We start from the raw sequence: 13,761 nt of genomic DNA, 5'->3' as shown, positions 1-13,761 counted from the left end.
CTTTCGTGATCGTCGGCTGTGCACGAGAGTGAGCCGCTGGAGGATGATGTTATTTCATTAACATTGTCTGATTCAGGGGCCAGTGCTCTGCTGGGATCAGCCCAGCAAAAGCAGGAAATGTCTGAGGAGGGCAAAGAAGCTGAGGCTGAGCCTTCCCAATCCTCCTGCCCTGCGTATGATGAGCTTTTGGGAATTATGGATCGCGCCACGGCGAGGCTTTACTTGCCGTGAAGAAAGTGACGTCGCGAAATATCTCGATGAACGTTATTTTTCTGGCCATAAACCCTCCAGCTCAGGTGAGCCTTTCTTTCTTCCTGGTTTTCATATAAAGATTGAGAAGGAATGGAAGAGGCCGTTTTTTTTTTCCTCACGCATCCATCGATTCCGACATCCAACATCGATGCGATGCGCAAAAGCGGTTATGAGAAGATGCCCCTATAGAGAGACGCTGGTCAGCTATCTCTCTATGGGTGAGACGTCCTCTAAGACTCCCCTCCTTGACATCTCGCTCGGATGCCAGGGCATACGCAGCAGCAGCTGGTCGGGCTGTCGCTTCATTGCACACGATGGTGATGCTCCAAGCATATCAGGCTGACCGGCTGAAGGACTGGGATAGAAGTCCAGGTCTGAGCCCGAACAACTCAGGGGTCCTAGCCCGTCTCAGTTTGAGGATCAGAGACTGGCTCAGAAGGCTAGTGTCGCAGCTCGCACTCCTCCCCCGCCCACGGGTAGGGGTAGGAAGAATCACGGGTCAAAGAAAGGTGAGTAAAAAACCTAAGGGATGTGATCCAGACAGGGCGTCAGTGCTTTTGTCCGGATCAGAGTGATACCTCAGTATCTACTAATTTCCTTCAGGGGTCTTACATCTGCCCTTATCTTCACCTTCCTAAATTCCCCTGTAACCACCATCTCTCCACCTGACCGAGGTTAGGTGGGAAATTTCCTGCATTACAGTCTCCTATACTGAACCTATTAGGTTTGGTTGGTTCTGTGGCTTCATAGTGACCATCTTACTGATGGTCCGGTCTAGAGGTTTCTCCGGACAGAGCTCCGACGCGGGAACCATGGTGGGTGAGTACGATCCATGTCTAATGTGTATATACAGTATATATATATATATATATATGTGTATCTAATGAGACTGGTGGTTGTGTGTATAACCCTTCAGCTAGTTTCTTTGCAGTGTTTCCCGGGACCTGTGTGTTTCTGTCCCTTTCTAGGGTAGGTCCTCGATGAGCACCCCCTCTGCTGGGTTCAGAACCAGGTGCTCGACTTGCAGTTCTTATTTCACTCGTCGATATATGTCCAGACGGTAAGTAAGCCGGTTTTCGGCTTCATACTTCCTGGATCATGCAGCCATAACACAGGCTTCTGCGGGAACTTTCGTGATCATCAGGCCCCCGGCGCGGTTACGCTTTCATGCTACCCTGACTGGTCTACCGTATCTGACGAGGCATTCCCCATAGCGACCCCTAGAGGATGCAGTGTCTCGTTCCCTACTCAGGGAACCATGGTTACATACGTAACTTGAGACGATGTTTACAAGTCTATTGACAGTATAGTCACACTGCTGAACTGCGCATGCGCGAAATGGCAAAATAAAAGTCCAAAACAAACAAATCTAGTGAGTAAAAAAAACGTGAGACGAATATACATCGAACATTTAATGGCCAAAATAACGAGTACATGTGCATAATTTGGTTGATTACATGGCAAACATTTTCACTATATATATATAGTTTTTTTTGTTGTTGTTGTTTTTTTGACAGATGTGTTAAATAAGGGAAATGTACGTAATGTAATGTGCTGTGCTGAAGTTCTCGGGCACAAGGATTGAAAACCATTGTGTGCTACTGTTTAGAAGTCCTTTAGGACAACTGTTTCCAAACCACAGTGTGGAAGGTGAAAACTGGTTTGCTTGGGCTGGATTCAAGGATAAACTCTTGATATTTAAAGAGCTGTGTGAACGGGGCCCTCGTTAGAGACCCCTGGCCTGCGGTCCCTTACAGAAAAACCACATGAACTTCACGTGTGAATAGGGGTGTGACGATTCCCTCATTTTCTCGATGCATCGATTACAAACCCTGACGATGCATATGCATATCTTCAACATGGATTTTGAATCGTGAATCGTCGATTTCGGACAGCAATCGATTTAAAACGCTAAGAATCAAATGAATCGCAATTTCTGTAAAAAAGTGTCTAATGCATACGCACATGTCCATTGAATGATAAATGCGTTTTAACAATGTCGTTAAACCGAATGTGCGAAGGAAACTGTTAAAATAACCACAGCATTAACAACAACCTTGAAATAAGATCGCGAGGTTTATCTGATAATCACATGCATGAAAGTAGCGCTAGTTGCTATATGTAGTCCGGCTATCCAGTGCGTTGTGATTGGCCGAATACCTCAAGCGTGTGACGGAAATGTTACGCCCCTCACCATACTGTGCTACACGGCGGCGGCGTCAACAATACTACAGCGAGAATAAAAGTTATGCCTTCTTTCTTTGCGTGAACATTTGGCCGGCGTTATGCAAATCTTCCCACATAGTGATGTAGACATGTGGGGGCGTGTTAGAACGAGGTGTTTTAGGTAGGCGTGGCTGACTCTTAACTTTTATAAAGAACATCTCTTTGGATTTGAGACTTTAGTCTTTGCAACTTTACAGATCTTCTTTATGCACCAAGAGCTTGTAACACTCCAAAGAGAAGGGAACAATTGAAATCGCATCATATGTCCCCTTTAATTGTGAATCGAATTGAATTGAATCATTCTGAATTTGCGAAAACCTGTGAATCGATTCGCTGTCTACCCAAAGATTCACAGCCCTACATGTGAAATATGTGAAACACACGTGAAACTTGTGGTTTTGAAACATTTTCATGGTGTAAATGTGTGATCACATGGGTTTCACACAAGTTTCATGTGTGTTTCATATGTGATTGCACAAGTGAAGTTCATGTTGTTTTTCTGTAAGGGGTTTTAAATAATGCAAATTATAAATCTACATGGCATGTTCTCAAGTAAATATCTGTGTGCTTTATAGCTCAAAATCTAGTTTATCAAGCAAACTCAGCAGGACGTCACTGCACTGAAGCGGCCAAAATGAACCACTGCCACAAAAAGTCATCCTTCAGCTACAGAATTACTATAATGAGCTTGCAATTTCATGCCAGAGAGAGAGAATCCTCTGATCGAGGCGGTTCTGCGGCTCATCCGTGAACACTCTCTCTCGGACACAGAAACACGGGTCATATCTCTCCTGCAGAACCTTCTCAACGCACTAATGCTTAAAAAGTGATATGATTGTGTTGTGAATTAAGGAAGTAATTCGATAAAAGCTTATAATAGAGTTTCAGAAATCTGCTCTGGTCAAGCTCAGACATTCCTCTTTATTAATTATGACCCGATTGTTTACACAAGGACAGGAGAAAATGATCGGGATGTCAGTCAGCTTACAGAACGGTAGCATTTTCATATTTGTCCTTCTTTTGATATGTTGGAACTATCAAACTGATTTCTGCAATTTAATCAGAGTGACACAAAAATGATGTTCTGTGGTAAATACTACAGAAAAACAAATGTAATTTCAACAATAAAAAGATTGTTCAGGACACGATAAAAAAAAAAAAACGAAGCAAATTCTATATTTGTACTCAATTCAAGCTTGTTAAAATTAAAGCGTAAATATCAATGTTATAAAATTAGGCAAAACCTACTCAACTTTTCCAATACTGGCGTTCCCATCATGCACTGGGGCATAATTAATAAGGTTGATTTTATTGCCCAGCTGTATTTACAATGCCCTTAAGAAAAAGAAGTTTATTCAAGTGTGCTATTAGTATACTTCTTTTAAATACTTCCTTTTATACTTCTTTCTAGGAAAGTATACTTTTAGTTTACTTTTTATGTACTTCTCAGAAATGGGCTTTATGTACTTCTCAGAAATATACTTAAAATGACTTTTAAGTATACTTGATTTATACTTAGAAAAAGTCTAAATATATTTTAGCTATAATTGTGCTCCTAGAATCCGTGTTTTCATTGTTATACTGTAGGAGGCGCTAGTACACATCTTCTGTACAGAATTTCCCAAAAACACAAGTGAAGAAGAAACCGAAACAACAGATGCTTCATCAGACATAAAACAGCATCAAAACTGTGCAACGTTATGGAATAAAATGAAGCGGTACTAATGACTGTCAAGCTTTGGGGTGTTGATCGACTTTACGTTTTGATGATCATTCTGAATCCAATTCACAGTCTTTTTTCAGCTTTTTGTTCAAAATGTTGTTTATTTCTTTATTTTTTTATTTATGAAACTTATCCACATTCAAGTGTTTAAAAAAAGAGTGCATGAAGCTAGAATACATTTTTTTTGTTTACAAGCAGATACCCTGTTCTTTTGATGTTTTGTATGTTCAGATATTCATGTAACAAAATATATACAAATTAATACCTAAACAGGGACAGAGTTAAAGTGTGATGTAAAGTTCACTTAAAGAAAACTTACGAGTATACTTGCAGTATAAAACTACTAAACTAGTAGTTTACTGAGACTACTTCAAAGTGTACTAAAATGCTACTACAAGTATTTAATTAGTACATAATCAGTATACCTATAAGTTCACTTTTAGTATAGTTGCAGTACAAACTAAACATTTTGATGTAAACTAGCTGTGTACTCAAAGTGTACTACTGCTATACTTAAAAGTATACTTTTATATACTAGAAAGTGGGCCAATTTAGTCCCAATGAGTATTGAAATAGTACACTTACAAGTATACTACTAGTACACTGATATTTGTATACTTACTACATAAAGTATACTTAAAATATACTTGAACTTTACTTAAGTATACTTACTAAAATAAACTTGAAGTATACTACTTTTTGGTAAGGGTGTTTATCATTGCTTTTGTTGTTAGGTTTAGTAACTTGAGATTTCTTCAGTACAGAGCAGTAAAATTTACTTAAAATTTGTTAGTGCAATTGTGACGAGGATTTTATTTTGTTATTTTTTTCAGTGTGAATGATAGCTGGCTTTTACTAAATAAAGATTATACAACTATACATGATGCACATTATGACATATAGGAGGGAAAAATATGAATTGAGAACTAATTAAATCAGTGATTAGCTTATATAATAGAATATATCTCGATAAATTGCAGTTATTCTCTTTTTAGATGTTATTGAATCAGTGAAGGATATTATAATCAAACTGTTTATAGTCAATATAAAATTGAAATATTGCAGGTTGGATAAAATCATTAAATAAAATCCTTTTTCACTGAGAAATACATCACATTATGGGAGGAAACATTGGGTTGCAAATGCAGCGTTTTGTCTTTGCTGGCAGTAGATTTGAGCCCTGGGTGAGATCAGATATTTTATGACCCATCTGGAAATTAATGTTGTGTTCAGCAGGAATTGTATATGCAGACTCACCGGTTACACAGTGAACAACCTGCTGTATGTGTACATAAATGCATTTCTCAGATGAGATGCATGAGTTAACAGAGACGGTTGTTTGAATAGATTTTAATGTCTGGATGACCCTCTACAATACACAGCTATTTTTACAGTTTCTACCTAGTAAAAAGTTCATTTAATAGCAGGGTATGCTCAAATTTGATAAGAATACTTGAATAGTCTTCTTCCATCTGGAACATACTGGTAAAGAAAACACATGATCTGCTATTTACCGAATTCCAACAATAATTTAAACAGGAAAACAATTTTAAAAATGGAAAAGAGTTAATATCGTATAAATATTGTATTTTGTCACTCTGGATTAATGAAACCGCCCCAATAGAAATGTGACAACTTGCCCCAAACTTGAGCTTTATGATAGATACCATGCTGGGGCGGAAAAAAAGGCTCGTCTCTCAGTTTGGTCAGTTTAAACCAGTTTATTCAGGTTTGTTTCTGCTAAAATCTGCATTATATATTCGGGATTTGAGAGATGCATTCAATTTTGCCCACTAGATCATGTGGAGACCACATAAATCTGACGCTTCTATTTATAATCTCGCCGGTTTTTAAATGCATTACTTCACTAATTCGAATCTCCTCGTACCGTCACGCGTCAGCAGTAAACCGAATTGATGAAACCGAGTCCGATAGTGTACGTGTATGTGCAGGGACTCGTGAGCCACTCAAGTGAGAGCTGCAGCTCAGACAGCACTAGTTACTCAGATTTAGCTGCAGGTTTGAGGAGTTAGCAGTGCTGTCAGTCTTTGGGAATATGCAGGTAGAACTTGAAGGTAAGAAATATATCTTTGTGCGTCTAGTTTAGATGTTTTATTGATTGTTTTGCTTGCAATTCATGTTTGCTTCATTGGTAATCATGAGGAAGATAAGCTATGTCATGCATGAGTTTTTATACTATACTATACCAGTCTATACTAAGACAAAAGCAGCACCTTAAAGCAATTATATAAAGAGCTGTAAGATTTGTAATTTTCACAAATATGCACGTGTGAGATTTTGCTAAACGTACTCGAAAGACAACATGCAGTAGTACAGGAGACACAGCTGGCATGTGACTTCATAGTTGACTGTTATTGAATAGATTAATTGAGTTATATGCATACACGTCGTTATGAACCGTCACAGTCTGCGGCTTGACATCAGCTGGGCTCTGGTTCTGATCACAGTGATTACAAACCAGGGCCATTTCCTCGGAGCCTTAATGCGATCAGGGATGATGAGTTGCATTCGGACAGAAAGCAAACCCTCAGAGTCTGTGCGTTTGCCTCTAATAGTTTTCACCGTGAGATTTCTAGGTCCACTACAGCAAAATGTTTATTGCTTAACCACATAAGACTGCTACGAGTCATTAAAATCACTGATGATTTTAGTGAAATCATGCTGCAGTATATTCAGACATGTGCCATCAATTCAGTCCTATTATAAATATATTCAACTGAGGCTTCAGAATTTATTATTTATGCATTTGGAAGAATTCCAAATTCTAAGTATGCATTCAAATGTAACAATTTATCAGTTCATGCATTCCCTAAGAATTTAACCCATGAATTTGGCTTTGCTAGAAATTATGGATTTTGACTTTGTTTATTGTGTGTGTGTTTACTTTAATAGTGCATCTCCAAATCTTATTGGCTGTTGGCTTGGCCGTTCTCTGTTTCTGCCTGGTGATTGGCTGCATCGTCTGCCGTTGGCTTCATAAGTCCCGCCTCACAGATGATAAGGAGGCGGGGCTTTCCTTACCCCCTCTACCTGCAGATCATGTGATTGTGACTCTAAGCCCCTCCCCTTCCATCAACACCCTGCCAATCAAACAGCAGTATGAGGAACTGGACGGAGACGTGCTGGACTATCCCTCATTTAACAGCAGCTCGACGCCGTCAGAAGACGATCTTTCTTTACCATCTTATCCTCACAAGTCTCGTTTCAATCTACGGCGGCTCAGCTCCCCCGCCGTTCCCTACAAAGACTCTAAACCTGTCCGTAGTCGTTCCTCGCTCCCAAGCATTCCTAAGCTCGGCCTGGTTGGGAAGTCATGCCGGGCGGTTGATCTCAAAAGCAGTGATAACGTTTCGTTTTCGGAAAGGAGCAGGCTGAACGCCGACAGCGGCCGACATTACGGCTCCGGCTCTCACAAACCCACACCTTCCCTTCACTTCACCCTTCTGTTCTCACCAGCTGAGGGCAAACTCACCGTCACCGTTCTGGGTCTCTACCGGGGCTCTAGGAAACTGAGCAGGACTACGGTGAGGGCCTGTCTGCCTCCGATCTGCCCCACACCGCTTCAGGGCGGCCCGACGCGCAGACACAGCCTCGGTCCGGAGGCTCCAGCGCAGGTGTTCCAGCTGCAGGTGAGGTCGGCAGAGGAGCTTCAGCGCTGCACGCTCAGACTGACCGTGTCCAGCAGGGATTTCTCAGGTCTGAGGGAGACGGCTGTGGGTGAACTCGAACTGGCATGTGCTGAAATCCACTGGGAACCCGACTGCACCGTCACCTTTAATCGTCAACTCAACCCTGTGAGGAGGAGGTTGAGGAAGGTATTGGAGGAGACACATCCGGTTTTCACCCAACTGTTTACATTTATTAAACATATAACCGACTGTGTTTACTTTTATAACATTACTGTGTGCGTATTTGACCATTCAAGCACAATAAAACAGGAAAGTGATCTGTTTCTGCGATCGCATGCTGTCTGAGAAGGGCTTTCAGTGTGCGCGCTTCGGCTGTGAGTTCTTTTTCACAGCTTCTTGCACTTAATAACTCCCAAGTGCGTCCCACTGTTTATTTTCTCATTCATGCATGTTTCCTTATCACTCAAAAGGTGTATATAACGTTTAAGCAGTACTATGTTATGCAGATATATTTGCATACACGATATAGCAAAATCTCTAACGATAGACACTTTATTTCGCGGTAACGATATATACTGTCATACCGCCCTGTCCTAGTTACAGTGCATCGTACACCAAACGACTGAAGGCTGGAATACACTACTTGACTTTTGCACAGATTTACAGTCTGGACTAGTTTCTATTCCATCCTTGAGGATCACACACTAACAGAAGTCGCTCCGATAACAATAAACTCATGCAGAAACATGCGTCTCGTTGCAAGGAGATGCATGACAAATGAAAACGATGTGTTCTAAAATTGGTTCAAAACACAAAAAGCATGCTTGAAACCTCCATCTTGATGGAATCATAGATTGGAATACAGTACACGAATTAAAGTCTGAACAGATTTTAAAACACTATGTATCATATTTTCTGACTTTGTACATGGTTACAGAGAGAAACTGGGCATTATGCACCAAACAACTGAGAATCAAAAACTAAGCTGTTCCAAAAACAGCAAATTCAAACAGATACATGTGACAAATGAAAACGATGTGTTCTAAAATTGGTTCAAAACACAAAAAGCATGCTTGAAACCTCCATCTTGATGGAATCATAGATTGGAATACAGTACACGAATTAAAGTCTGAACAGATTTTCAGACTTTGTACATGGTTACAGAGAGAAACTGGGCATTATGCACCAAACAACTGAGAATCAAAAACTAAGCTGTTCCAAAAACAGCAAATTCAAACAGATACATGTGACAAATGAAAACGATGTGTTCTAAAATTTGCTTAGAAAACGAAACATGCTTGAACTTAATGGAATTGTAGTCTAAGGCTAAAGAAAAGGAGTCTGTGCCCATCATGCACTATGCACATTTCTGCAAAATCTCTCAATTGCAAACTGACTCTGACTTTTGCCAACTAGCATTGATGCAACTAGACCACAAAAGTCATGCAGTGTATTCCAGCCTTTAATCAGACAAACATGTACAGTTGTCCCACCCTAATCTCATTCATCCAAAATCCTACTCTGTTGGTAACGACGGAACTTACTACCATAGTTGCTTTCGGGAAACACACCCCTGATTGGCTGTGATTTCAGTATGACTCAACTGGTTAAGAAGAACCAAAAGTGTTGTTTGACCTCATAGTTTGTGTTTGATTACTGCTGAATCCATCAAATGATGCAGCTTTGCTCGAGTGAGTCAGTCGAGAGGATGATGCCCAGAGGAGCTTCCATTGACAGCCACATAACATATGATGTCAGTAGAATATAGTACAGTAATGGAAGACATTTTTATCCAATTTGACTTTGCATTGAAGCTGTGCATTTTATCAGTTCATGCATTCCCTGGGAATTGAACCCATGGTAGAGGAATGCAAATAGTATGTGAGCTTCTCAGTTGTGAGATCTGGAAAGGTTTCTGTCTGCTGTCATTAGAACACAAACGCTACAGCAGTGGGATTGCACGACTGCGTGACAAACATGTACAGTTGTCCCACCCTAATCTCATTCATCCAAAATCCTACTCTGTTGGTAACGACGGAACTTACTACCATAGTTGCTTTCGGGAAACACACCCCTTATTGGCTGTGATTTCAGTATGACTCAACTGGTTAAGAAGAACCAAAAGTGTTGTTTGACCTCATAGTTTGTGTTTGATTACTGCTGAATCCATCAAATGATGCAGTTTTGCTCGAGTGAGTCAGTCGAGAGGATGATGCCCAGAGGAGCTTCCATTGACAGCCACATAACATATGATGTCAGTAGAATATAGTACAGTAATGGAAGACATTTTTATCCAATTTGACTTTGCATTGAAGCTGTGCATTTTATCAGTTCATGCATTCCCTGGGAATTGAACCCATGGTAGAGGAATGCAAATAGTATGTGAGCTTCTCAGTTGTGAGATCTGGAAAGGTTTCTGTCTGCTGTCATTAGAACACAAACGCTACAGCAGTGGGATTGCACGACTGCGTGACTAGTGTGCCAACAAGTGGTGCGTTAGTGTAGCCTGGAGCCAGTGTGCTGTGCCCTGCAGAGAGATGGACACGAGCCAGCAGAGTTCAGTAATGCAGCAGAGATGCATCACAGAGCAGAGGAGGAAATACAGAGAGAGAGAGAAGAGGAGGAACTAGAAAAACTGTGAATGTGGGCCTGACAAGAAGCTCTACAATGGTTTGAAGGGTAGTTTAAAGTCTTAGGCCCCGATCAGACAGAACACGGTTTTTGCAGTGAGAGGCGCCTTTTTAAAATTGTTTTCTATTTGCAGTGAGCATTTGTTGTTTCAAGGTGTGTAGGCCTTGGCAGGTGGCTGCTAAGATAGATAGATAGATAGATAGATAGATAGATAGATAGATAGATAGATAGATAGATAGATAGATAGAGATTCAGATAGAGAAATGTTCAGATAAATAGAAATTCCGATAGATAGATATTCAGATAGATATTCAAATATTCAAATAGAAATTTGGATATTCAGATATATAGATATTAGGATATTCAGATAGATATTCAAATGTTCAGTGAGAGGCGCCTTTTTAAAATTTTAAAATTGTTGCAGTGAGCATTCGTTGTTTCAAGGTGTGTAGGCCTTGGCAGGTGGCTGCTAAGATAGATAGATAGATAGATAGATAGAGATTCAGATAGAGAAATGTTCAGATAAATAGAAATTCCGATAGATAGATATTCAGATAGATATTCAAATGTTAAGATAGAAATTTGGATATTCAGATATATAGATAATTTCTTGCACTTTGGAAAAAAGTGTCTGAACATGAACATTAAACATGTATACAGGAAATGTACATTTATTCATCAAAGTCGGATACATTGTTGGGGAAAGTTACTTTTAAAAGTTACAATGTTGCGTTACTCCCTAAAAAAGTAATTAATTGGGTTACTTAGTAACTTTTTATGGAAAATAGTGTGTTACATTACTTTTGCGTTGCTTTTTCACATCTGGCCTAAGCTTGCATGTTTGTGTTTAATGAAAAAATTATAATTTTTGGCAAATGTAAAAGCCCTTTCACACCAAAAATGAAATGAATAGGCCTCAGGCTGAAGGAAATGTAAATGTATGTCTGTACAGTAGAGGGCGCAGCTCTACAGTAGAACTACAGTAACATCATGTTCACACAGCGCACACAATGCCTCTGCTCTTACGCCCGATTTCTCTCAACATGGCGACATGACAGCTGTCAGATATTTACTTGTGAATTAAAAAGTAATGCATTACTTTACTAGTAACTTGGAAAAAGTAATCTGATTTCAGATAAATAGAAATTCCGATAGATAGATATTCAGACGGATATTAAGATAGATAGATATTTGGATATTCAGATAGATAGATATTAGGATATTCAGATAGATATTCAAATGTTCAGATAGACATATAGATAGATATTAGGATATTCAGATATATATTCAAATGTTCAGATAGATATATAGATAGATATTAGGATATTCAGATAGATATTCAAATGTTCAGATAGATAGATATATAGATAGATATTAGGATATTCAGATAGATATTCAAATGTTCAGATAGATAGATATTCGGATATTCAGATAGATAGATAGATATTCAGAAATATAGATCGATAGATAGATAGATAAATATTCAGAAATATGGATAGATAGATAGATCGATAGATAGATATTCAGAAATATAGATCGATAGATAGATAGATAGATATTCGGATATTCAGATATATAGATAGATATTTGGATATTCAGATAGATAGATATTAGGATATTCAAATGTTCAGATAGATATATAGATAGATATTAGGATATTCAGATAGATATTCGGATATTCAGATAGATATTCGGATATTCAGATAGATAGATATTAGGATATTCATATAGATATTCAAGTGTTCAGATAGATAGATATATAGATAGATATTAGGATATTCAGTTAGATATTCAGATGTTCAGGTAGAAATTAGGATATTCAGATAGATATTCAAGTGTTCAGATAGATATTTGGATATTCAGATAGATGTTCAGTTAGATATTCAGATAGATATTCAGATAGATAGATATTTAGATATTCAGATGGATTGGATAGGTATTGACATATATACAGTATATATACACACAGTATATACTGTATGTATATATATATATATATATATATATATATAGTGAGAGAGAGATTGAGTGTGGTCTGAATTTGGTGGATGTAGCTTTAAAACTCTTGGAATTGCAGTTGAAGGTTTTGGTTTGCTGAAGTTTTGTCAGCATAATGAGTAGACGTTACGTAATGAACACGTCTCGTTCCAGTAGATGCTGGGTTTGATTCAGCGTGGGCTCAGAGTCACACTGAAAACACTTCAGTGCGTTTGATGCTGATGTTCAGATGTAATTGGGCAGTGAGTTTGTGCTTCCTCTGACAGTCTAATACGATTACGAGGAGATGTTATTTGAGGAAAGTGCTAGAAACATTCATGATCTGGAAAGATCCGTGTCTAGATGCTTGGCAAACATGCCTCACATCTACTCCAGACAGTAGTAATTATAATTCATCATAAATCTCAAATGCATCTTTTATTTTCCTATCAGCTCTTTCACATCACGTGTTTGTGTCCGTTCAGAGTCAGAGTTCCCAGGATGCAGTGGGGGACGTCGGGGCTTCTGCTTGTCCGGTGCGCTTTCTGGGTCAGATCCTGATTCTGCTGCAGTATCAGACGCTGGCGCATCGCATGAAGGTGATGGTGAGGAAAGCTGAGAACCTCCCCAAACTCACCAGGATGCCTGGCACTCCAGGTCTGTCTGTCTGAATGAATAAATTTCTTGCACTTTGGAAAAAAGTGTCTGAACATGAACATTAAACATGTATACAGGAAATGTACATTTATTCATCAAAGTCGGATACATTATTGGGGAAAGTTACTTTTAAAAGTTACAATGTTGCGTTACTCCCTAAAAAAAGTAATTAATTGGGTTACTTAGTAACTTTTTATGGAAAATAGTGTGTTACATTACTTTTGCGTTGCTTTTTCACATCTGGCCTAAGCTTGCATGTTTGTGTTTAATGAAAAAATAATAATTTTTGGCAAATGTAAAAGCCCTTTCACACCAAAAATGAAATGAATAGGCCTCAGCCTGAAGGAAATGTAAATGTATGTCTGTACAGTAGAGGGCGCAGCTCTACAGTAGAACTACAGTAACATCATGTTCACACAGCGCACACAATGCCTCTGCTCTTACGCCCGATTTCTCTCAACATGGCGACATGACAGCTGTCAGATATTTACTTGTGAATTAAAAAGTAATGCATTACTTTACTAGTAACTTGGAAAAAGTAATCTGATTACATAACTCGCGTTACTTGTAATTCATTACCCCCAACACTCATCAGATAGATAGATAAATAGATAGATAGATAGATAGATATTCAGAAATATAGAT

General features: G+C 39.0%; 1 protein-coding gene across 1 annotated transcript in view; it reads left to right on the top strand.

Annotated features, from left to right (window-relative positions):
* Positions 1-6,225: 6,225 nt before the first annotated feature.
* Positions 6,226-13,761, top strand: part of LOC107553349 (synaptotagmin-17-like) — a 9,704-nt gene continuing 2,168 nt past the window's right edge. The window contains exons 1-3 of the mRNA XM_016235550.1: positions 6,226-6,276; positions 7,115-8,037; positions 12,945-13,116. Of these exons, the coding sequence (XP_016091036.1) occupies positions 6,258-6,276; positions 7,115-8,037; positions 12,945-13,116 (1,114 nt within the window). The 5' untranslated portion in view covers positions 6,226-6,257. The remainder of the gene's footprint in view (positions 6,277-7,114; positions 8,038-12,944; positions 13,117-13,761) is intronic.

This window comes from Sinocyclocheilus grahami, unplaced genomic scaffold (genome assembly GCF_001515645.1).
Source record: "Sinocyclocheilus grahami isolate Dianchi unplaced genomic scaffold, SAMN03320097.WGS_v1.1 scaffold471.1, whole genome shotgun sequence".
Lineage (NCBI taxonomy): Eukaryota > Metazoa > Chordata > Actinopteri > Cypriniformes > Cyprinidae > Sinocyclocheilus > Sinocyclocheilus grahami.
This window is presented reverse-complemented; position numbering and strand designations above follow the sequence as displayed.